At 40.3% G+C, this 21,939-nt stretch overlaps 1 protein-coding gene across 4 annotated transcripts in view; it reads right to left on the bottom strand.

Annotated features, from left to right (window-relative positions):
* Window positions 1–727: 727 nt before the first annotated feature.
* The window catches only part of LOC102229921 (ribosomal protein S6 kinase alpha-5-like), a 28,050-nt gene continuing 6,838 nt past the window's right edge, over window positions 728–21,939 (bottom strand). For 3 of the 4 annotated variants that reach the window (XM_023352799.1, XM_023352800.1, XM_023352801.1), the window contains 12 exons: window positions 21,261–21,344; window positions 21,051–21,154; window positions 20,819–20,969; window positions 19,426–19,587; window positions 17,996–18,121; window positions 17,103–17,236; window positions 15,240–15,333; window positions 13,316–13,486; window positions 12,786–12,977; window positions 10,728–10,887; window positions 7,601–7,764; window positions 728–6,723 (listed from right to left, as the gene is read on the bottom strand). In XM_023352799.1, coding sequence (XP_023208567.1) covers window positions 6,430–6,723; window positions 7,601–7,764; window positions 10,728–10,887; window positions 12,786–12,977; window positions 13,316–13,486; window positions 15,240–15,333; window positions 17,103–17,236; window positions 17,996–18,121; window positions 19,426–19,587; window positions 20,819–20,969; window positions 21,051–21,154; window positions 21,261–21,344 — 1,836 coding nt within the window. In that variant the 3' untranslated portion in view covers window positions 728–6,429. The remainder of the gene's footprint in view (window positions 6,724–7,600; window positions 7,765–10,727; window positions 10,888–12,785; window positions 12,978–13,315; window positions 13,487–15,239; window positions 15,334–17,102; window positions 17,237–17,995; window positions 18,122–19,425; window positions 19,588–20,818; window positions 20,970–21,050; window positions 21,155–21,260; window positions 21,345–21,939) is intronic. The other variant, XR_002754486.1, reaches the window with a different exon arrangement.

The raw sequence follows: 21,939 nt of genomic DNA, 5'->3' as shown, positions 1-21,939 counted from the left end.
TTAATGTTGCGTCTTTTCGCCCCAACATTATTCAGCCTCCGGTCAGACATACAAAACTCATTATACTGGTGATGCAAATGTGAGTTGTATGTTGTTTTTAGCTGACAAGATTGCAAAATTATGATTTAAGAAAAATAATTTGAGTTTTTCATATTTATTTGTAGCAGTGGTAAACTTTTAGAAACTTTTTTAGAAAGATCGGGAGAGAATATTGTAACTGGATAAAACTTAAGAGTGATTTCATTCGTCTTTACTATACACATTAACCATATATTCTTGTTCGAAAGGATTTTTTATCAGTATTTTTATCAGTATTTATCCTTGCTACTACATCTACTAAACGCTTTACGATTGTGCAGATAGATCTACTAACCGTATTTTAGGTGTGACAACTTCAGAGACACAAAATATATTCTACAAGAAGCATTAGATTAAAAAAACTAAATGGGTGCACAACCTTTTCCGTTTACTAAAAAGAACAGAGCGGCCATTATTTATTCACCTATCCTGCCAAATAATCCTGCTAAAATAAAAAGGATTAAAATGATTTATCCCCGACATATTGAACAGAAAACGTGATAGCTCATGTGCTAATATGTAGCTGTTCATCAGATTCATTGACAAACACCGCCACCTAGAGGTCACTCTCTTTGTACAAACCATGCATGCCTTTGAATCTATTTTATTTCTGAGAACTGGTGAAGACATATTCAACATGCAGATGGTCGGCCAGTAAAAAGCTTTTTATTGAAGAAAATTAAAGTTCCCCCTGGTCAGTTACCCGGTCAGTTAAAGTAACCGATGCCACCTGAAAAAAAGAGGATCTCCACATTGATCTACAAAATAGAAAGTATAGTCATGTATCAGGTAAAAGTACTGTTATCGAGGTTTAGATTACAGAACAACAGCCATGAACAGGAACAGACAGATGAACGACTGAAAAGGGGGATAGGTCGTTTCTTACTCTTACATATAAAAAAATAATAAATAAATTACTGAAAGCACATGGTTTTTTTTGTCCTTAAAGCTTGGTCTTGTTTCTTTTGTGATCGCACAATTGCTCCGCTTCAAAAGGATCTGCTGCTACAGTAGCTACGTTTTGACCCGTCGACGCTGAAAAACAGAAACCGGAATCACATGCAACGTGACAAAAAATGGTGCCAACGCCACGCATTCCGCCAAACTACACATGCAAATCTACAAACTTCTCGATTCAAAAAAATAATAAAAATGAAAATACAATTCATGTCTCAATAATCTCCTGGAAGAGGTCAGAATCCATGTAAGCACTTCCCATATGGCTGCTTTTGCATCGAGTTATGACGTAGAGAGTCATTTTAAGCCAACGATGTCTGAAAAATAAATTGTCAAGGTACCTAATAAGAAGATCTGTTAAACTTTTTTTTTTTCCCTCTAATGTACATCGACAGCCACCAAAAACAAATATATAAAAATTTGTACTACTCCGCCTTGTCAGTTAAATGAGTATAAACATTACATTACTTTCAGTACAAAAAAAAAAAACAGCAAAGCTGCTGACATAAACAGACATTTATTGAGAATATTTCGATAAATTTCAGTCAAAGAAGCAGTAACATACTCAGGTTGATAAAAGCGGTTCCCTTATTATAGACAATATCAATAAATACACACACAAGATAAGCCTCTTTCCATTCTGAAATCCCTCCCCACACCTCTTTTCTTTTTTTCCTCTTTTTTTTTTTTTTTTTTTTTTTTCCTGAGGCAGAACTAGAAATACTACTGCAGTCTTTCCTCAAGTGCTCCTGGCAGGAGAGTCGCTTCATTAAAGGGTCGCGTCGTTTTTAAAACATCAAAATGGGTTTGGGCACTTCAGCGCCGCTGCTCAAAGAAATAAAATCTTTTTTCTTTTTTAAATACAATAAATTAAATAAAAGCAGACTTGGCCCCAACGGTGTACAAGAGAAGCCGTGCTTTTGGTGATAAAAAATAATAATAATAAATGCAACGCACATAGATACGCTCCAAAAAAAAGTCACATTAGCAACAAAACATGTGACCTCTGTCTCTGCTAACACAAACAGTGTTTGAATTCTAAAAAAAAAAAAAAAAAGATTAGTTCCATCAGGTGTGATGTTTCAACTTCAAAATGGAGGAAGAGGGAGAAATCTCATTAAACTTGCAAATTCAGAGTAACGCATCCCTCTCTCTCTCTCTTCCATAGCAGGACATCAAACATGGCGCTCGTCAAAACGAGGGGGAGGAGGGAGAGTCGTCCCCGGGAGACCCTGGAGCCAAACCGGCCCTTTAATGTGATTCACTGATCTGTTCCCCTGCTAAGAAAGGGAAGCTTGGTCCCACTGAGACGCGGAGTGGAGTACGGTATTTTCTCCGGAGCAAACAGCAGCGCAGCGCATCAGTTAATAGAGCACGGCTCCCAGAGGAGAGCACAATATAGGACACTCTTCCTCTTCCTCCACTTGAGCTATTAATACACCCAAACAAAAGAACAGGCTTAATGAGGCAGCAGCGGGGAACTCATGCGAGCTAACTTAGACGAGAGCTTTGTAGTGTTTAGTTTCAAGGATTCCAGATGTTTTGTCTTTTTTAAGGGCAACGGATCCCCAGTCCGCTTCTACTTTTATGGTTGATGCTATCGGATGAAAAACGAAAAAAAGTAAATAAATAGACACAGTAGATGTACATTGTGCTACACCGTTTTATGTTTGAACCCATTTGATTCGTTCTCTTTATATATATATTATTATTATTTTTATTTTTTTTAAAGGACAAAAGCGACACACGGGTGAAAAGAGGTGCATAGTTTTAGGCATGAGGGTGTGCTGATGGGGGGGAAAAAAAGAAACAAGTCAACTGTAAAAAAAAAACAACATTGTAATAATGGTAATGTTGAACATTTCGAACATAAAAAATTAAGCACTTCTTTGCATAATTGCATGAAAGGAAACAGTTTTCATGCAGCTTAAAGCGGTAGCTACCTTAAAAGTTAATGCTTTGGTTCGGAGTCAGAGTGCATTAAAATGGAAGATGGTGAATGAGTGTTTGAGTGGACACACTAGTCAAGCTCAGGACTTCGATTTCACATCCCACCTCCTGTGTGTATATATATATATATATATATATATATATATAAAAATCAACAAAATACGATATATCAGTAAGTAGTAGAAAGAGAGACATAACAACTAACACGACACGACGTTAAAAGCTGTCAAACTATACCGACTAGAACACTGGGACGTCAGAATATCTCCATAGGGAGAAAAGTAGAGATGCACCGAGCGACCGAAATCAAACCATTTTTAGCTTTATCGGCTCTGACCGATGGAAAACTCAAACATTCCACCTTTTTACAAGGCAGTGAACACACCACACCGGCTTTAAACCATACTTTCAGAAAGTCTTGCAGGAAGGCTGACCTTTTTGAGTTTTTGACCTCTTTCTGTTACGGAAATGTTGGAGTTGAAAATGCTGGCAGCCTTCTAGAAACCTCAAGAGGCTCTATGTTCTCAGAAGCCATGCTAATCCCTAATGTCCGATGCGAAAAAGCATTAGCATTTCAAATCAGAAATCAATTAGTCTCGTTTTGAAATAATAGAAAACCTTAAAGGCCCCCTCACGACAGGAAAGCTACAAAAACGTCTCATAAAGAGAAACTGTCATCGACTAAAATTGGCGTCGGTAGGTCGAAGCTCAATCGGTGCGTCTTCGTTAAAAAGAACGAGTTTGGTACATTTATAACGTATCAAAGGAGTAAAACTTGAAAGTCCCAAATTGAATCGAGGCCCTCTAATGTGAAAGTAAACAAACTCACACTGAATCAAGTAGGAATCTGACTCAAAAGCCATAAATATAAAAAAAGGATAAAAGTGGTTCATGTTTCAGTTCACATTATATCATGCACTAGAAACTTAGGACTAACCGAATGTCTGCATGGTTCCTTATTTCACACACGGTAGAAGGAGCAAGGGCAGCATCAGAGCTGAAGAACAAGCCAAGTCAGACATGCAGTGCCTATAAAAAGTATTCACGCCCTCGGATGTTTTTACCTATTTATCGCTTTTGCAAATCAATCATGAGCAAAAAAAAAAATGTATTTCTTTTTCACACACACAAAAAAAATCCTATAACCACAAAGTGAAAACTGGTTTCTACAATTAAATAATTAAATAAAAGTATTTAACATAAAACAAGTGATTTAATAAATATTCACTTGGTTTAAAGTGACTTGGCTTAATTTAATTTAGGTCCAGGCAGTTGGTAGTACTATTATGATTAGTGGAATAGAAATCACATGGAGTGAAGTGAGTTTGTTTCAAGTGATTGCAATATAAAGACACCTGGCTACCACAACAGCATGAAGGCTAAAAATTACAAGCAAATCTGAAAATATTTTAAGACGTATCAGTCAGAAGATGGTAACCAATAAAAACTCTTAGGCACTGTACTTCCCCTAGAGTTTAATTAAATCCATCACGGAGACATGGAAGGAACATGGCACCATGCTCTGATCCCAGCCTGGCTCTACACCTAGCATTCTCCGCATCAGGCACGTCTGATGCGGAGAACGCGGAGGTGAGTGCCTGATGCGGCACGTCTCCGCACCTCAACAAAATCTGTGTTGAGGTGCGTCAGCCGCGTCAAAATCGCTCTAGCCGTTGATTTCCGTTGCTGGCCTATTTGTCGGATGCGTCAAACGCTCCAAATGGTTCGAGTCACGCGCCAAACGAGCCGCGACGGGCCTGCGTCTGGTTTGAATGTAAACCAGACGCGCGAAACGCGCTTGGTGTGATCGCACCTTAAAGGTAGAAGGTAAAGCATATAGAAATCCTGGAGGACAATTTTCAAAATCAGTTTTCACTTTTGAGACTAAGTTTTTTTTGTCAAATAACTGAAAAAAAATGACCGATTTAACAAAGCAGTAAAAATGGTAAAACAAAAAACAAAACAAAAAAAACATCCAAGACGGGTGAATACTTTTTATTGTCGCAGTTAGAACAAGAAAGGTTTGAAGACTTCCAAGAAAGCAACATGACTTTGCTGCCCTGCAGACTCCTGAAATATCCCCACCTCTGCACTCGTAGCTGGAAACCGGACATTACTTGATTCGGCTGCAATTTTGGCACACACACACACACACACATACACAAAACAAAAACCACCTTCCCGTTACAAAGTAATTGCATTTCGTTATTTCTGAACGGGAGACCACTTGAAATCGGCCGTTTCAATCGTCAATCAGAGAAAGCTCTACTTCATCTCACATCGAGCGGATCTGAATTCTCCCAAAGATCTAATTGACTGTAGTGGGAAGGACGCAATTAATTTTTTTTTTTTTTTTTTTTTTTTGAGGCAGCGCGACCCAAGGAAAACCCACCGCTGCGCTAACCGCTGCTGACCCCGAGGACTGGACCGTGCTAGAGAAGTGGCCATTTTAAGTTTTAAAGTAGTTCCACATCAGAGGGAGCGACAACTCTAAACTCAGCTCTGCTCTCTGGGTCACGAGAAATGCTTCGCTTTTCGCAGAAGCTACAAAACACATTGGGCTAAAATGCTCACATGTTTGCTTCTTTAATCATCTATGCACACATTTTTCATTTTAACAATCGTCAACACCGTCGGCTGTTTTGTTTTTTTCCTTTGCGTCCGTGATACTAAAGTCTACATGACTGTTAATAACCAGCCAGCTGCAGTCATGTCTACAAAACCCACCATGTTTTCTGCAGATAAGGAACCGTACTTACACAAAAATATCTGGGTTTTTTTTTGTTTTTTTAAACACTCGCATGTATCCATTATTTCTATTCAGGCTCATTTGGAACCATTAATAAGTTAACAATATAGCTTATGATAAATAGATTACAGTCTAAAATTCACATATAAATAAAAGCCCCACCTCTCGGACGCGATTTCACCCGAGGTTTTGTTTCGCGTCTTCTCCTCCCTTACAAAGCATCCGCAGTTTAAATACTACAGGTTTCCCTTTAAAACAAACAAACAAACAAAAAAACACCTAGACACGGACAGATACAAAGAACGAGGAGAGGACCGACGTTGTTTTGGGGGGATTTTTGTTTCGCTTTTTTAACGACAGTAAAGACGTCTCTCCCTTCCATCTTCCTGGACCGGGGACGTTGGGGCAGCCCTTAAGACAACAATGACAACTTCTGCCTGGTCCAGACCCTGATTGATAACAGAGGAAGTGTGAAAGTCAGAGAAAAAGAAAGAAAAGAGAGGCTATTGCTAATGGTGATTGATTGATTGATTGATTGATATTACGGTGCAAGCTGCTGCTCCTGCTGCATGCTCGGTTCTGGTGACATGCAGACGTCCATGCAACGGAGCTGGAGGTGGAGACCGAGTCGTCGCGCGGGTCCGACTCCACGGTCCGTCGACCAAACACTGCGTCCGGATCCGTCGCCTGCCGCCTCACTGTCCTTCCGAGAAGCGAAAGGCCGACAGTGCGTTCCGGTCTCCGCAGTCCGTCTCTTCGACGCCCGGCGTTTTGACGGGGGGGCTGTTGGAAGGCGGCGGATTGGGCTCGCCCTCCGTTAGCGTCTTCTCCTGAGACTGCGAAGAGGAGGAGGAGGAGTGGGTGCTCTCGCTGGAACTGCTGCGCGTCTCCGTGCTGGTGCTCGTCTTTTTCATTTTCCTCCTCTTGGCCAGCGGCGCCTTGTCCACCGTCTGTAGGCGGAAACCTTCCCGTTTGCATTTGTTGAAAGCCTAAGACGAAACAGGAGGGAAGATGATGTCGGTCAAATGTTGATTATATTTTATTGGCCCAACGTTTCCAGCACATCATTAAAAGTCGCTGTTGCGTTTGTTAAATACGAAGCTGTGATTTTAATCAGGCTTGTCACCATAACAAATACCGCAGCGTGATAAATAGTCCCAGTGATTTTCGCGATAATATTGTTTTGAGGCCATTTTCAAGTAACTTGCCATAATATTGCAAGTTCTCCTTCTCTCAAGGACCAATAAACTTTCATTTTGTAAAGAATACTGTACAATATGGACGATATTTCAAATATTCAAAATAAAACACAACAACCAAAAACAATGAATAAAACAGAAACAAAAACCACGCACAACCCAAACCATTAAAAAGTGGATTATAATGTCTCTGTAAACAAAATTGCCCTTCAATTGCTTATAGCGACAGGCTTGTTCTGAGCAACAGAAACTGCCTTGTAATCTGCCTTGTGTGGAAGAAAACAAACAAACCATCCTCCACTATGGAACGTGGTGGTGGCAGAATCATGCTGTGAGAATCCTTTCCCTCAGAACAAACGAGGAAGAAAAGAAAGATCCCACAACAATAAAGAGAAGTGGTTTAGCTCAGAGGACAATCTTGTGTTAAAATGGTTCGACCAGATTTAAATCTAACTGAGACGAATCCAGATGTCTAAACCCAGTGGATGCACAACCCAAACGACATGCAGCCGCGACGGCATCAAACGATGACTCTACAGCGTCTCCACAACTTCTTTAAACGAGGTGGTGGATTCAGCGGCAGGCTCCCAGAAGAAGAGCACTACTAGAATAGAAAGAACATTCTCACCTACTTTCTGACAACAGTGTTCCTTCGCGGCGCTCTTACATTAAAGGTCGCTTTGACGCAAGTGTGGACGGAGGCAGTGGAGGAGCCGAGAATGTCGGGGGTCATGAGTGGGTTGGAGGACAGCTGGCTGTCGTCCTGGAGCCAGGCGTTGTAACGGAGGCCGCACATCTTAATCCTCTTGTCTGGGTCCACCGTCAGCAGCTCTGCGAGGGAGAAAGAAAAGAAAGATAATTCACTTAACACACGAACGAGAAAGGCGAGTCATGTGTGAGTCCCACAAAGGAAGTGATTCTCTTCCCCGGAGCAGGTGCTTAAGCCAAAGCAGAGATCTCGCAATGTTGCTGTTGGCTAATAGCCAGCAGGGGGCGATAGTAGGGATGATGAATAAGTGCAAAATTGATCTAAAATTTCTCCACTGCTTGATTATCGTGTTACAAATGTTCTTAATGAGGCTTTTGTTCTCAAACGGATTGAAATTTGAAAGAACAAAAATATGGAAAACAAGAATTTTTGAAAAGAAGAAATAATTTTTTGAAAAATATGACAAGAACTGGATTGTGGCAGGGCGACATTTCACTTATCCAGGTCACTATCTATTTTGGATTCAGTTTGAGCAGGGAAGGGCTTTAAACCCCCATAATAGAGCTGCAGCTAATGATTGTTTTAGTGCTCGATTAATCAATTATTTATTTAGACGATTAATTGATTAATCAGGAAAAAAAAATTGGCACATTCTGCAAATTTACAATATTCAATACATTAGTAAACAAATAATTCAATTCAGAAAATAAACATTATTTCCTAAAATGCAATATCAGAATTGCTTTTAATAAAACACTTTTGTAGCATTTGTCGGATACACCGGCAGCTAAGAAAAAACTTCCAACATCAACAACATATGTGAAACGCTCAGCTGTTTCTGCTTGACTTGACATTAATACATTGTAGGGTTGATCTGTTGATTGATTTTGGATTACTGATTAATAATTAGATATTAAAAGGTGCTAAACAGATATTACTTACAAAATTTGAACTGGGTGAAGCTAATAATGCCCCTTGAGGAGTTCTGCGTGGAACAGATTTACAGACAAAAGTTTTTTTGGATGCAATTTTTAAATTTCTTTAATTACTGCTCTGAGTATGTCATTCTTTCAGCAAATACCCTTTCTTAGAGTCTGCATACTCCAGTTAACGATTAATCGACTACTAAATTAGTTGACAATTATTTCAATTATCGATTCATCGTGTTTAATGGAAAAGTTTTGAACAATAATTTAATTTTAGGACAAAAACTTTTTTGCTGCTGAACATTTATTTTAAAATGTTGATCTAAATGATGAAACTGGGTCACCTACAGTTTCATGAAGAGGCATCATGATATCCATCAGATGCAGCCCACAGACAGTTACAGGCAATTCCAACAAAGAAGTGGCTCTAAGTAACAGGTTTTCTAGTCTTGTAGTCAATAAGGATGTTATAAGGAGTCAGGAGCTCAAGTAAAAAAAAGAAAGGGAAAAGTAACATTAATTAGTTTAAGTGGGCGATTGTAGACACAACAAAATATCAAAAATTGTTACATAACAATTATGACAGAGAAAGAAAATGTTCATCACCAAGACTCTTGTGGCGAGTTAGTACACATCACTCATAAAACCAGTTTAATATACTGGTTCATAAAACCAGTATATTACACAGTACATGAATGCTTCACTGAAGTTCAGTTGAGGACAAGCTTCCTGTTTTGACAGCAATTTTATATCTTTGTTCAAATCTGTGCGTCGTATCGGCAATACTGCCGACATGTTTACATCCCAACTTAGAGAAAGTTTTCATGCCCTTTGAATCAGAATTTGGCCACATGAGAACAGTTGAGTGCTTTCGGCGGGTCATCGACCAACACAAACTGGTGCACAATAGTGAAGTGAAAGGAAGTGATGCATAGTTTTAACGTTTGTTTGTTTCTTTTAAACAAATTATGCGATTGTACAGTGCATATGGAAAGCATTCACAGTACTTTTTCCATATTTTCTTGCGTTGCAACCCTATTCCAAATAGTATTAAATGATTCTCTTATCCACAACATTCTACATACTTACATAAATGTGATGTCTTGGTTTTCTGTTTTAAATAAATTAGCGAAAACTCTCAAAACTATTTTCCACATTGTCATAATGGAGTGTTTGTGTGTAGAGTCTTGAGAAAAGAAATCAACTTTATACAATTTGGAACAATGCTGTACCATAACAGAATGTGGAAAAGTGAAGCGCTGTGAATACTTTCCAGATGTACGGTTATTACTCTGATACACCGACATAAAATCAAAGGTAATCATCTTTGTTCAAAAATCACCAATCAGACAGCGCCCGCATAAATGCAGGTTCTATGAACGTCTCAGGTTTGTTAGGACATTAGTGAAAAAACAGCGAACAGAGCAGACAGGTCAGGAATTACAATGTAGGGCAGTTTAAAGCAGGTTTCAAAATTAATATTCCAAGTTTTGAACACCTCACAGAGCGCCGTTATATCAATCATCTGGATAATGGAAAAAGTGTGAAGCTTCCAAAGACATGGTTGTTGTGGAGTTTTTATAACTCCACAACATGTTTATGTAGAAACGGATTTCGAAGCTACTTCTCTCTGCTGCAAATTTATTGAGTTTAGTATGAACTGCGAGTGTTGAAAACCCAGGTTTTTCAACCTCTTAAGAGACGGTGTCACAAGTTTTTTACTCTGTGCGCTTTCACAAGTTTTATGTTGTTGTGTGGTTTCGGGAACTGACGGTCTGACGGGACAACCCCAATCCCTGTCCGACTGTCATTCGCCGCGTTTCTCCTGAGCGTTTTGCTAAGGTTGAGAGGAAGTTGGAAATGAGGGCAAAATAGTCCTCCACCAATTAGGATCGGGTTACAACAAAATATGCTATAAATTACTCAATTCTAAGAATAAAACATCAGGAAACTAATAGAATAATACACAGTCACAGTCGAATATGAATACAAGTGCTTGAAAACCAACATTTGTATTGAAGAATGTCTTAGACCAAATTACCTCCAAATTAACTTTGTTCATACACTGATATGTGTGGCTTCAACACATGAAGATGCTTTATTTTTGTATCTGATGAAATCCTTTTAATATTGTAGCAAAACACAGGTTACAGCCTCACCTTGTATGAGGTCTTTAGCCTGCTGGGACACATTTCTCCAGGCCTCGCCTCCAAAAGAGAAATCCCCCTGCTTGATTTTGTGCATGATCTCCTCAGCGCTGGTGTGGATCAGGCTCTTCTCCTGACACTGAAAAGGCACCTGTCCAGACAGCATGGTGTACTGAAACCAGAGGAAAACCAGCATCGATCAGGGGCACAGACCTAATCACCAGACTATATGCTCTAATGCTTAAAACATCGTCCAAGTGTGGCGCACAAACCGTTAAATGTTTGTTTTTACTTTACAGCGTGGCGCCCTGGATGGAGCCGGGAAAAGAACGAGGTGCCGGCGCTTATATGGCACGCTTTAAAAGCGCTCTCAACCGATCACGACCGTCCGCATTTTTTCATTGTTATGCTGGAGGTTGTTGACCGTGACTGCGGCGGCACTAAAAAGTAGAGTGTCCTGTGCTCAGTTGAGCAAACAGGATGCTCTCACCTTCGCCCGCTTACGTCTGCCCTCAGATTTCTCATTAAAAGGACAGCAGCGGGGGAAGAGCACTTTTGGCTATTGTCTCAGCTCGCTTGGCTTGCAGGGCATTGTGCACACAGCATGTCAGAACCCGTTTTTATCAAAGCTTCATAAAGCAGACTTCGATATATCCCTCCCTCCCACACTCCCACAGGGAGAACAGCAAAGCAGCGCATAAATATAAAGCCATTGCTCTGAACGGATGACTGGCCAGAACAGAAGTAGAAATTTCTCTCTGCTATCTGTGCCCTCTTTGTCCACACAACGTCTCCTTTTCTATTTCCTCCTTCATCCAGAAATGTTTAAAAAGGACAGCATAAGGATGCCATTTTTGCGAGCGCTGGTTTGGTCGTTTTTCTGTTCTGTGGTGCAGATTAAATTGAGTCCGGTTACCACAGGGCACCAGGAGCTTAGATGGAAATTATGCACGATACCCGGCATTCATTTTTTGAAATCTAAAAATTGTGTAAGACAAATAAATCGGCTGAGTACAAAGCTTAAGATTAGGATAGATTAACCTTTAAAGAGGAAAACTTTAAAGAGGATCTGCGGATTTAAATAGTCAGTATTATGAATTTATATAATGGAGTCATCAAGAAGGATGTTCCCTAAAAGTTAGTGAAAATGGTGTATGGTTCTCTAATACAAACCAGAATTTTGTGGTTGATGTCAGATTATTTTAAAAACTACGATCTCCATCTTTGGCCAATCATGATTTCTCTTTAGTTAAATTTTTTGTGCCTACCTGCAACCATTCATTTTTTTATATTAGGAGCAACACACCTTTACTGCTACATTATGCAGAAGTCATCTTCCGCATCTCATATGTGATTAGTACCAGTAGCGCGGTTATTCAGAGTCTCACCAGGTTTCACCAACTCAAATTTAGGAAATTTTAAGACCTTTTTAAGACCATTACGAATGGAGTTTAAGACTCATATCTCCAAAGAAATGTACAAACTTTCTCCAGCCAACTTGCGATAGATATGCAATTACTCATGTTAAACGCAAAAAACTAATTAGCTAGCTAGCAAGGGTATGTTGGCAGTGAGTCACAGAACGCAACGATGTCTGCGTGTGACTCAACCTTTTGCCCGACAGAAAAGAAAAAATTGTTCTGCCAAGACAAAATTTAAAACCTGTGATTAACGTATTAAAGGCAGACTAACTTTTTTTTTTAAAAAATAATTAGGGCATTTTAAAGCCTTAATTTTAAATACCAAAATTTAAGACTTACAAAGGACCCTTGGATGCCATGTTATTATTATACTTTTAGGCAATTTGAAAGCCCAAAAAGTTAAAAAGGAGTAACTTGGAACCTAACCAAACTAAAAAAATGTGTTTAATTCACAGTGGTTTGTATTTATAACTCTGTTATATTTTTATTTGAGCCAGAAACATTATGCATTTTATTTCTTGATGTTTTACACAATTTGGTAAAATATGTGATTTTATGACAACTAAAAAAGACAGGGAGAACAACAGCATGTTGCATATTGAATTACACTTCATTATTCCGATTACCAGTATTACGGCCGCACACTCACCAGAATGACCCCCAGACTCCACAGGTCGCAGGACTCATCATAGCCGTTATATTTGAGGATCTCTGGGGCAGCATACTGCAGGGTGAAGCAGGGAGTCTTCAGCAGCTGATTGTCTGGCGGTTTTAGACGCGCAAAGCCAAAGTCTATGATTTTTATCTCGGAGTTCTCACTCTCGTCTGTGAAGAGCAGGTTCTACGAAGCAATTCGAGACACGGACAGCAATCATTTTCTGTTTTTTTTTTACTCTCTCTCTCCTTCTCCTCGGTTCAGTCAAGAGCCTGCTAAATTGTACATCAAGACTGGCCGGGGTCCTTCTGACCCGTGTTAGGGTCAAACAATTTTACTCTTGTTTTGAAGAAGATTGCAGAGTCAGAGTGACAACAAGCCACATCATATGCAGTTCAGAAAAACACAGTAATTCTCCCTTCAAAGCATATGATCCAGCCAGGCTACATTTACCACAAAAGATACACATGAGAAAAAAAAAAAAAGAAGAAAAAAATTTAGCTATTTCGAGTTATATCTGGTACCTCTGGCTTCAGGTCCCTGTGCACCACTCCTACATCATGCATGTGACTGACAGCAGACACCAGTTTGCGCATGATGCGGCTGGCCTCTGTTTCACTGAAGTGCTGCTTCCTCCGGATTCTCTCCAGCAGCTCTCCTCCACCGAGCAGTTCCAGAACCAGGAATGTGTGGAGCTAGACCAAAAAAACAACACAGAACACGTTAGTTTCAGAGACTTTTCAGTTTAGTCAGCCTCGGACAGTCAAAAAAACGCTCAAAGAATGCACCATCGAGAAGCGCTATCGGAACAAGCTAGCTTACGACACAACAGTGTGGACTGAGCAAAGGTAGTTGCTTTCAATGTCACCAAGTTGTTTAAAAAGAAGGTCAGAAGAACCACAAAAGACATAAGAAGCTACTTAAAAGGAAAAAGCATCATGTATGACAAACCAAGACTTGTCAGAGGTTCATTAAGGCTGCCAGACGGCAAGAGAGAGCAAGACTTTCAACTTCAAAGCTGAACATTAAACATTAAAGCAAAGTTACTTTAAAGCCGTTTTATCCATATGAGCCTTCAATCGTTCATTCTTGAAACATGTTGAAGTGTTGGAATTCAGCGCTGCCAATCGTAAAGTATTTGCATATTTTACAATTGCATATTTTATCATCATAAGGAGATATAATGTCGTTGCTAAATTACTTTCCTACACATTTGACAATGCAGGAATGAGGTGAGCTGGGCTGCTTTAGATTGACATTGTTCACCTCAGCGTCCAAAATGCTTGAAAGTGAACCTGACAGCATGACCTAGTTCCTGATAATTTCGCCTAACTATCACCTGACCACTTAGAGGCACTCGTAAACCATTGAGATATTATTCCCAGATGATCCTTACATAATGAAAAAAATATATAATAAAAGAAGTGGTCCACATTCTCCAAAGAGCGAGAGGACTACTGTGAATTCTGGATGGAGTGCTCACATTTACTTATATTATAAATCTTAAAAGCACATTAGAATCTGGCTGAAGTTGCTATTGGCAGGTCAAAGCTTGACAAAAAAAAACGGAGGCTTAGAAAATGGCATTCTTATCGGTGCATTTCAGCATAAACACAGCTACTGTAAGGCTTAGCAAACATTCCCATATTTGGGCTGATGCTTGTCTGTTTATATTTTCGCCACACTCTATTAAAGCAATCCCCAAGCCAATAAATTTGCTGATAAATTAGTGATGTTAAATGTATTTTTCATTAACTGTTACAACTTTACCTGGATGCCAAACAGATGAGCGAAACATAGATCAACCACAGCCCATCCCTGATCAAACCATAATAGTATTGAGTAAAAGTGAAAGGGCTCTAATAAAGATGGAGGAGAATAAAGTGTCTGGGCAACAGGGTACAGTTTCTCATTAGTGCTGGATCTGAGGAACAAAAGCAGGACTCAGCGGAGACGAAGCGAGGCAGCGCCGCTTTGATCTGGGTCACAGGCCTGCGAGGTACAGTAATAACCCCGCTGAGCTCATCAGGACTAAAGTGGTGCTCCTGGGCATGAAGGACTTTGGCTAATGAACCCGTATGCAGTCAGACGCTTGGAAACACCTTCCCAAATAACTGAGGTAAGCCACGTCAAAGCGTATGCACACTCACTCTGGGTTAAGAGTGCAACTCCATAAGCAGCTCAAGTGAATCTAGGTTGTTTCCATTGAGCTGAACAAAAAGCTTGTTTATACAGCTGTGGTTCAGAAATAAATCAGCTTTGAGATATCATGCACACAGAGATATTTGCAGGCAATATGAGAGCGATACAGGAAAAGACCGAAAAGGCTCCCAGCAGGATCCCATTAATCTGCCCTGTTCCAGTTCCAGGACTTAATAAGGCTGCGGTCCCAGAGGCTCCGCAGACGACTGAAGGAAGCGAACCGAATGTTGTCGGGTCCAACTTTACCTGATCGTGGTAAATTTCATGCAACTTCACAATGTTCGGGTGGCCGTCGCAGAGCTTCAAGGCCGCTATTTCCCTCTGAGTCTGCGCCTCCATCCTAGAGCGGACACGAACGAGCACAAATTTAGTCAAGTGAAAAACATTTCAGGGGATATCTGTGTCTTGTAGTGGTTTTTACATTGGATTTTGGTATTATTTTTACCGAATCAGTTCATTAAAAATGTATAACTGAACAAGTTGGGTCACTACTCCTGTGACCTTGCAAGTGAATATAGCCAATGGAAGGATGGATGGTATGATTTCGCTAATGAATGTAAAACAAATTATTCTCTACCAACCCATAACTTTTAGCACTTCCAGAACACCATTTAATCTTTTAGACAACTGGGAATGGCTTGATCATGAGAAACATTTGCCTAATCTTGGTCTTCTCTTCATACAGCGCTTTGGAAAAAACTACAATTTTATTACATTATATTCCCAAACGGTCATGTGTTTTAATTAGATTTTATGTAATAAAACAATAAAAGTAGCATAAAACTGCAATTTAAAGAAGAAAAAAAAAGATTTTCTTACAAAAATACAAACATGTGGGTTTAGCCCCCTTACTCTAACGTCCCTAAATAAAATGCAGTGGTACCAACTGCCTTCAAAAGTCACCAAAAACTAAATTTTTGTCACATTATAGTCCCAAACTTTAATGTGTTTTTATGAGATTTGGATATGGTACAAAAGTAGCACAAAACTGGAATTAAATTTTTTTTTTTTACTTACAAAAATATGAAAAAAGTGGGTTACATTTGTTTTCAGCCATCTCATTCTAAAGCCCCTAAATATAATTCAGCGCTGCCAACCGCCTTCAGAAGTCACCTCAGGCAATGAGTAGAAATAGGAGTATGGCACAGCTGAAAACCTACTAACACTGACAGGCGTGGGATGGAGAGGATTGATCAGAGAAGCAGCAGAGAGGCTGGTGGCACCTCTGGAGGAGCTGCAGAGATCCTCCTCACAACAAGTTTTAAAAGAGCATAATTCCTCAAGACTTCCTCTTTGCTGCTTTCCATAAACTATACAGCAAACATGTGGAAGAAGGTAATATAAACTGAACACAAAACACTGTGTGCAGCAGAAAAGTAATACTGCACATCAACCTCATCAAGCATCATGCTATGGTATTTATCATCAGGGTTAAAAGCTGGTCAGTTGATAGGAAGATGGATGCAGCCAACTATAAGGCTATGGTGGAAGAAAACCTGTAGGTGGCTGCAAAAGAATCTCAAGATGACAGCAGGAGAGTGACACAAATTATGCAATCTGATCAAAACTCATTAAAACCCCTAAAAAACATTCCAATGACATACGGAGGTTTGCACCTGTAAAGTGGTAAAAACGATCAATTCAAGGCGCTGAAAATGTCAAGAAATGTGCCACAGCAGCTTCGATGAGTAAAGCATGATTTCTATCCCGGTTTGTCGAGATGAGGCTTGTTTTTCAGCTGTGTGGCTTGCTAATAAAGTGGCAACAACACCTGGAGCAATATTTGTCAGTGAATGAGTGTGACGAGCCATAGAGTCTGCGGCTAGCGTCCAAGATGCAAGCAGGGTTTGTGGGGTATTGGAACCAAAAAGCAACAACTGTGTGAAAAGAGCTGGATTGCTTGAGATCATACCTGGCGCTCTGCTTACTTCCATTAATTTCACACGTCTTATGTAATTCCTTCTTTAAGACCTTCTTTAAAGGAGGCTGACCAATGCCCAGTTTTTTGGGGTTTTTTTGCCAGAGAAGCCACTGGATGCATCCAACTATAAATATACCAAAGTGTGACACACCTAGGTGGAAAAACACATTTTGAAAAGAAGCTTGTACCGCTTGCTGACTATCTTGACTGCAAATTGTTGTCCGGTGGTTTTGTGCGTGCAGCGGCGGCAGATGGAGAAGCTGCCCTCTCCCAGAGCGCTGTCCTGCAGGTCCATCTCATAATTCATGTAGAAAGGGGAGTCCTGCACAGAAGAACGGTGGACCAGTGGTTCAATGTGTTACAAAAGTCTGTCGTTTACTTCAAAGTCTCACGTTATATCTCATTTCAGATCCTTCATCTCTGTTCTCAACACAGACGGAGATACAGATTATGAAGAAGTAGGTAAACAGAAACCAGAATAAACAGCGTTAAAGTCAAGAACCAGGTTTATCATCAAAAACATTTTTTTTCTCTAGCACTCTCTATGAAAAACCATGGAACAAAGCTTAATTTGGCTTCAAACTTTAACTTATATAGTTAGAACTAGATACTAAAAGGAAACAGGCTTCCATGCGAGCTAAAATGTTTACAAGTGTGAAAGTAAACCTTTTGAAAAGTACCAAATATATTCGTAACACAAACAAATTTTGAAAAAACAAAAAAAGGTCTACTTGTCGAGTTTCGTTTTTTAAATCCCTCATATCAAAATAATACATGTACAAACGCCCCGGATAAAAGATTGAAACAAAGTACAGACTGAAAATCATTGTGTTTCTACTTTCCCAAAAGGCAACATATTGCCGGGATTCACGGAAGAAAAGGAAACATTGTGTATTAAACAGGCTCAGGCCTGAACGCGGATCGCAAGGTGCAGAGTGTGACACAGGCGAAGTTCGACAAATAGAAAGAAAAGTGAACTTGTTACGAAAAAACAGAGAAAATCCCATCTACCCACGAAAGCGGCCATTAGTTTTAAGTTTTTGCTGGGTGGGGACCCAAGACCCAAGTCCGCTGATCTCACCTTCATCATGGCGCTGCGGGCCACGGCGGCGGAGCCCGGCCTCTCAAAGCCGCCGCACAGCTGGATGGGGTCGTCCATCACCACATTCCTCTTGAACAGGATGGAGGGGGCCATGAAAGAGTATCCCTGCGAGCAGAAACAGAAGAGCGCGCTTGTGTTTACATTTCACCGAGTCATTTAACGAGGCAAAAAAACCGCAGGAGCAAGAGCAGAGGAGGCGTTCTTCGCTGGAAAGCGTTGGAAAATCCTCCTGACTTTAACCCGTCCAAACCGCGGCGTCGGCTCGGCAGCGAGGCGGTTTTTGGCTCGTCCCTGAGTGACAGCTCGCCGTCCATCTGTAGCTATTGTCAAAACTGTCATTGTGCTGTGTGACTGCTTAATTCCAGCTGTGGGGAGCCCAGAGCTTTGAGCTGGCGTTAATCTCCCTCCGTTCCCCTCCCCCCTCACCCCCCAACACCAACACACACACAGCTGTGTGGTATGCAATGACAGCAATGGATGGACGGAAGGATGGATGCCGAATGAATGAGATGCCCTAAATTGCCGGGCTTGAATATTTGATTGCTCTGCCGTGAAATTACATCTTGGCGCTCTTAATGCAATTTTAATTTTGTTTTGTGAGGCACCACGGGGGAGCAAGTGCGCGGCTTAAACTGGGATTGCTGTCGTTATCTCAGAGATTGCTAGGCTTGCAAATTATAAAGACCGCAAAATTTCGGGAGTGTGTGAACGGCAGCTGAGAGGGGGAAAAAGCCAAGATGAAGTTGGCAATCAAAGACTGAAGGCGTAACCGAGATAGACGTGGTGATGCTCTCAAAGCGTAACCTTTTATTTCACGAGAGAAGCCCGTTAATGGATCTATTGATCTGCCGAGCTCAAGGATCCAGAAGGCAATCAGAGTTGAAATTTCATGCAATACATCAGACAGCTATCAGCTGGCATGGAGTTGTGGGCCATATTATGGTTCAAAGCTACATCAAAAATAGTCATTCACATCTGTTACTTCAATGAGAGCTGCATATGGCAGCAATTACTTCAATAAAAGACCCTTTAGTCAATTTGAATACCAATGCACACAGACAGACTCATGTTGACTTACAGCAACCTTTTGAGGACATTCAGAACTTGAATCGATTATTTCAATTGCTGTGAAGTACGTCAAATATAGCCGCAGACAAAAAGTGAGTAAAGGATAATGCTTTTGTTGATTTTTTTTGTTTTGTTTTTTTACCATCCGTGTTAACACTTTGCAACGCCTGCAGCCACAAAGCCCAGGCAAACAGGGCATGCAGAATTAAATGTTACACTGTGCAGCAACTCAAAGGAATATCTATTTAAGGAAACAGCAGGGAAAGAAAAAAAAAAGAAAAAAAAGAAAGAGTGCTGAAAACACGGAGTCTGGTTGTTTACATCCCCTCCTGTTCACCCACCTGGAAAATGCGGTCACAGTTCTGAGGCAGCGCTGCGGGGGAGTAAGTGGGGTCCATTTCTGTGAACTCCTCAGCAAAATTACTGACATCCAGCTCGTCCCGAATCACCGGCTTGAAAGGCGCAGGTACCTTCTTCGCTGCCAAGTCCTCCCAGTTGATTTTCTACAAAAAAAAAAAAAAAAAAAGAAATGAAACACCATTCCCAGCTTTTAACAAACCTCATCATAATATGTTTACTGGCAAAAGTATTTATACTTCTTCACATTTTGTCAAGTTACAATCACAAACTTTGATTTGTATAGGGATTTCTTTAAGAACCAATAAAAACTAGCAAATCTCTCTCTCTCTCTCTCCATATATAGATATATATATCTATATATATCTATATATAGATAGATATATATATAAATAAAATCCCAAACGTTTGGCACCAATCCATTGTTTTCCTTCCTGTTGCCGATAGAGATATTTGAGGTTCTGTATCAGCCAGTTCCGATCCGATGCAGAAAACCAGCACTGAACTGACTTAAAGTGTTGCTGTTCATTTGGGTTTTTTAAACACCGTCATAAATGTAAACTTAAACACACCAATAGCTTCACAAGCTTGGGCAATCATGTGAAAATATCACAACTTTGTTCAGTCAGTATAACACCCAATGTAAAATAAATAATAAAAATACTTGCTCAAACATGTAAAGAATAAACTGCAGCAAACCTTCTTTCAAATGGCTCAGAAAGTGCAATTAGGAATTGTAAATATGAAATATGAAAAATAAATAATAAAGCATGATGTCGCTCTGAGCACAAAGCACAGAATTGACTGAATAGATCCACCACTGTGGATCAGGTACATTGACACCGATACCCAATCTAGAAGTTCTTTCAGTATCCGGGCCGATACAGATATTAATATCAGATCGGTGCGTGACGCAATGTGTTTTTCAACCAGTTTTCATTGCAGTTACAGCAGAAACTCTGGGATTATGTTTCCCCCAGACTGAATGATGGGGTCTGGGCTTTTACTAGGCCATTTGAAAAAAGAAAAAAAAAAAGGTAGCAGAATAGGCTTTGATGTAAACCAATGTAGCTCTGTTGTCCAGATGGAAGCTGAACCTTCCTCCCTCTCACCAATCCTTTTATCCCCTAACAGGTTTTCTTCCAGGTTTTCGCTGTAGTTGCCTCCACTGACCCTCCTATCAACTCTGACCAGTTTCTTTCTCCCTGTATGAGAAGCGTTCCCTTCACAACTACCGCAATTTTTGGTATATTAAATACAATCTTAATAAAATGCACTAAGGTCTGTAGCTATAAAGTCACAAAATGTAAAATAAATAAAAAAATCTAACTTTTGCAATGAAATTTAAAGTTGCGTAAAGCACTCTATGATCTCCACCTGATAAAACGGATGTTTCTTCACGTTCTCTGCTCCGTTAGGACCGGATCCTAATCTGTTCTTTGGATCTTTGACGAGGAGTTGTTGGATCAGGTCTTTGGCCAGCGGTCCCATGTCTTTGGGGAAAGGAGGATCCTTTTTGCAAATCCTCCTGCAATATCCGATATGAACATCGTCAGCAGTGCAGAATGTCGACAACAGAACCTGACCCTCCGCATAGACGAATCCGTACTTGGCGATATCCGAGTGGGAATTTTCATCTCCGTCGACGGTGAAGGGCGATCCGCCCGTCAGGAGCTCGTACATTAGCACGCCGAGGCTCCACCAGTCCACCGCCTGGAACGCATCAAAGCCCAAACCCAAGGCTTTAGTTAAAAAGGGAAATTCATTGCAATAAAAGCAGGCATTTTTTCATTTCAAAGCGTCAAAGCTACAAATTTACCTTGTCATGTCCGGAATCTCCTCCTTCAACTATTTCTGGAGCCATGTATTCAACAGTGCCACAAACAGAGAAAGCCCTCTCAACCTGAAAAACAAAACAAAACAATCAATCCACCAAGGAACACGTTTTAAAAGGAAGCAGCCTTTGTCAGACATCTTCGTTGAAGCATCAACAATACTAGTCAGTATAGAAGTTTACAAATCGTTAAACAAAAAAAAAAGAAAGAAAAAAATTCAACTTGACACTTCGCACAGATGTTTTTGATGTGTTGTCTGTGGAGAGGCTCAGCCACGTAGGCGTCTTCAGTTCTTCTTTTAGAACTGAAGAGGCTTTCTTGACGGATTTGAACGACAAGTGCCTAGCAACATCACTGTCAAGAGCGTCGTCAGGCGTTTTCATGAAATGTTGCTAAATTCTGATGGTGCACAGAAGCAAATTAACTTTAGCACCGTCTTTACTCAGAAGTGTCCAGCTGAAATGAGTAAAAAAAAAGCTCAGACTCAAAAAATAAATATATATATATATACAGTATATCACTAATGGATTATTTCAAATGAATATGCTCAAGTAAAACCAGAACTGCTCACTAAAAATTGCAATTTTATCCTTTTCAGCGCGTCACTATAGATGGATAAAAATGTCCTGAGGCTTCGCAGCACCCTGTACAATTACTGGCACT

The sequence above is a fragment of the Xiphophorus maculatus genome, chromosome 19 (assembly GCF_002775205.1).
Source record: "Xiphophorus maculatus strain JP 163 A chromosome 19, X_maculatus-5.0-male, whole genome shotgun sequence".
NCBI lineage: Eukaryota > Metazoa > Chordata > Actinopteri > Cyprinodontiformes > Poeciliidae > Xiphophorus > Xiphophorus maculatus.
This window is presented reverse-complemented; position numbering and strand designations above follow the sequence as displayed.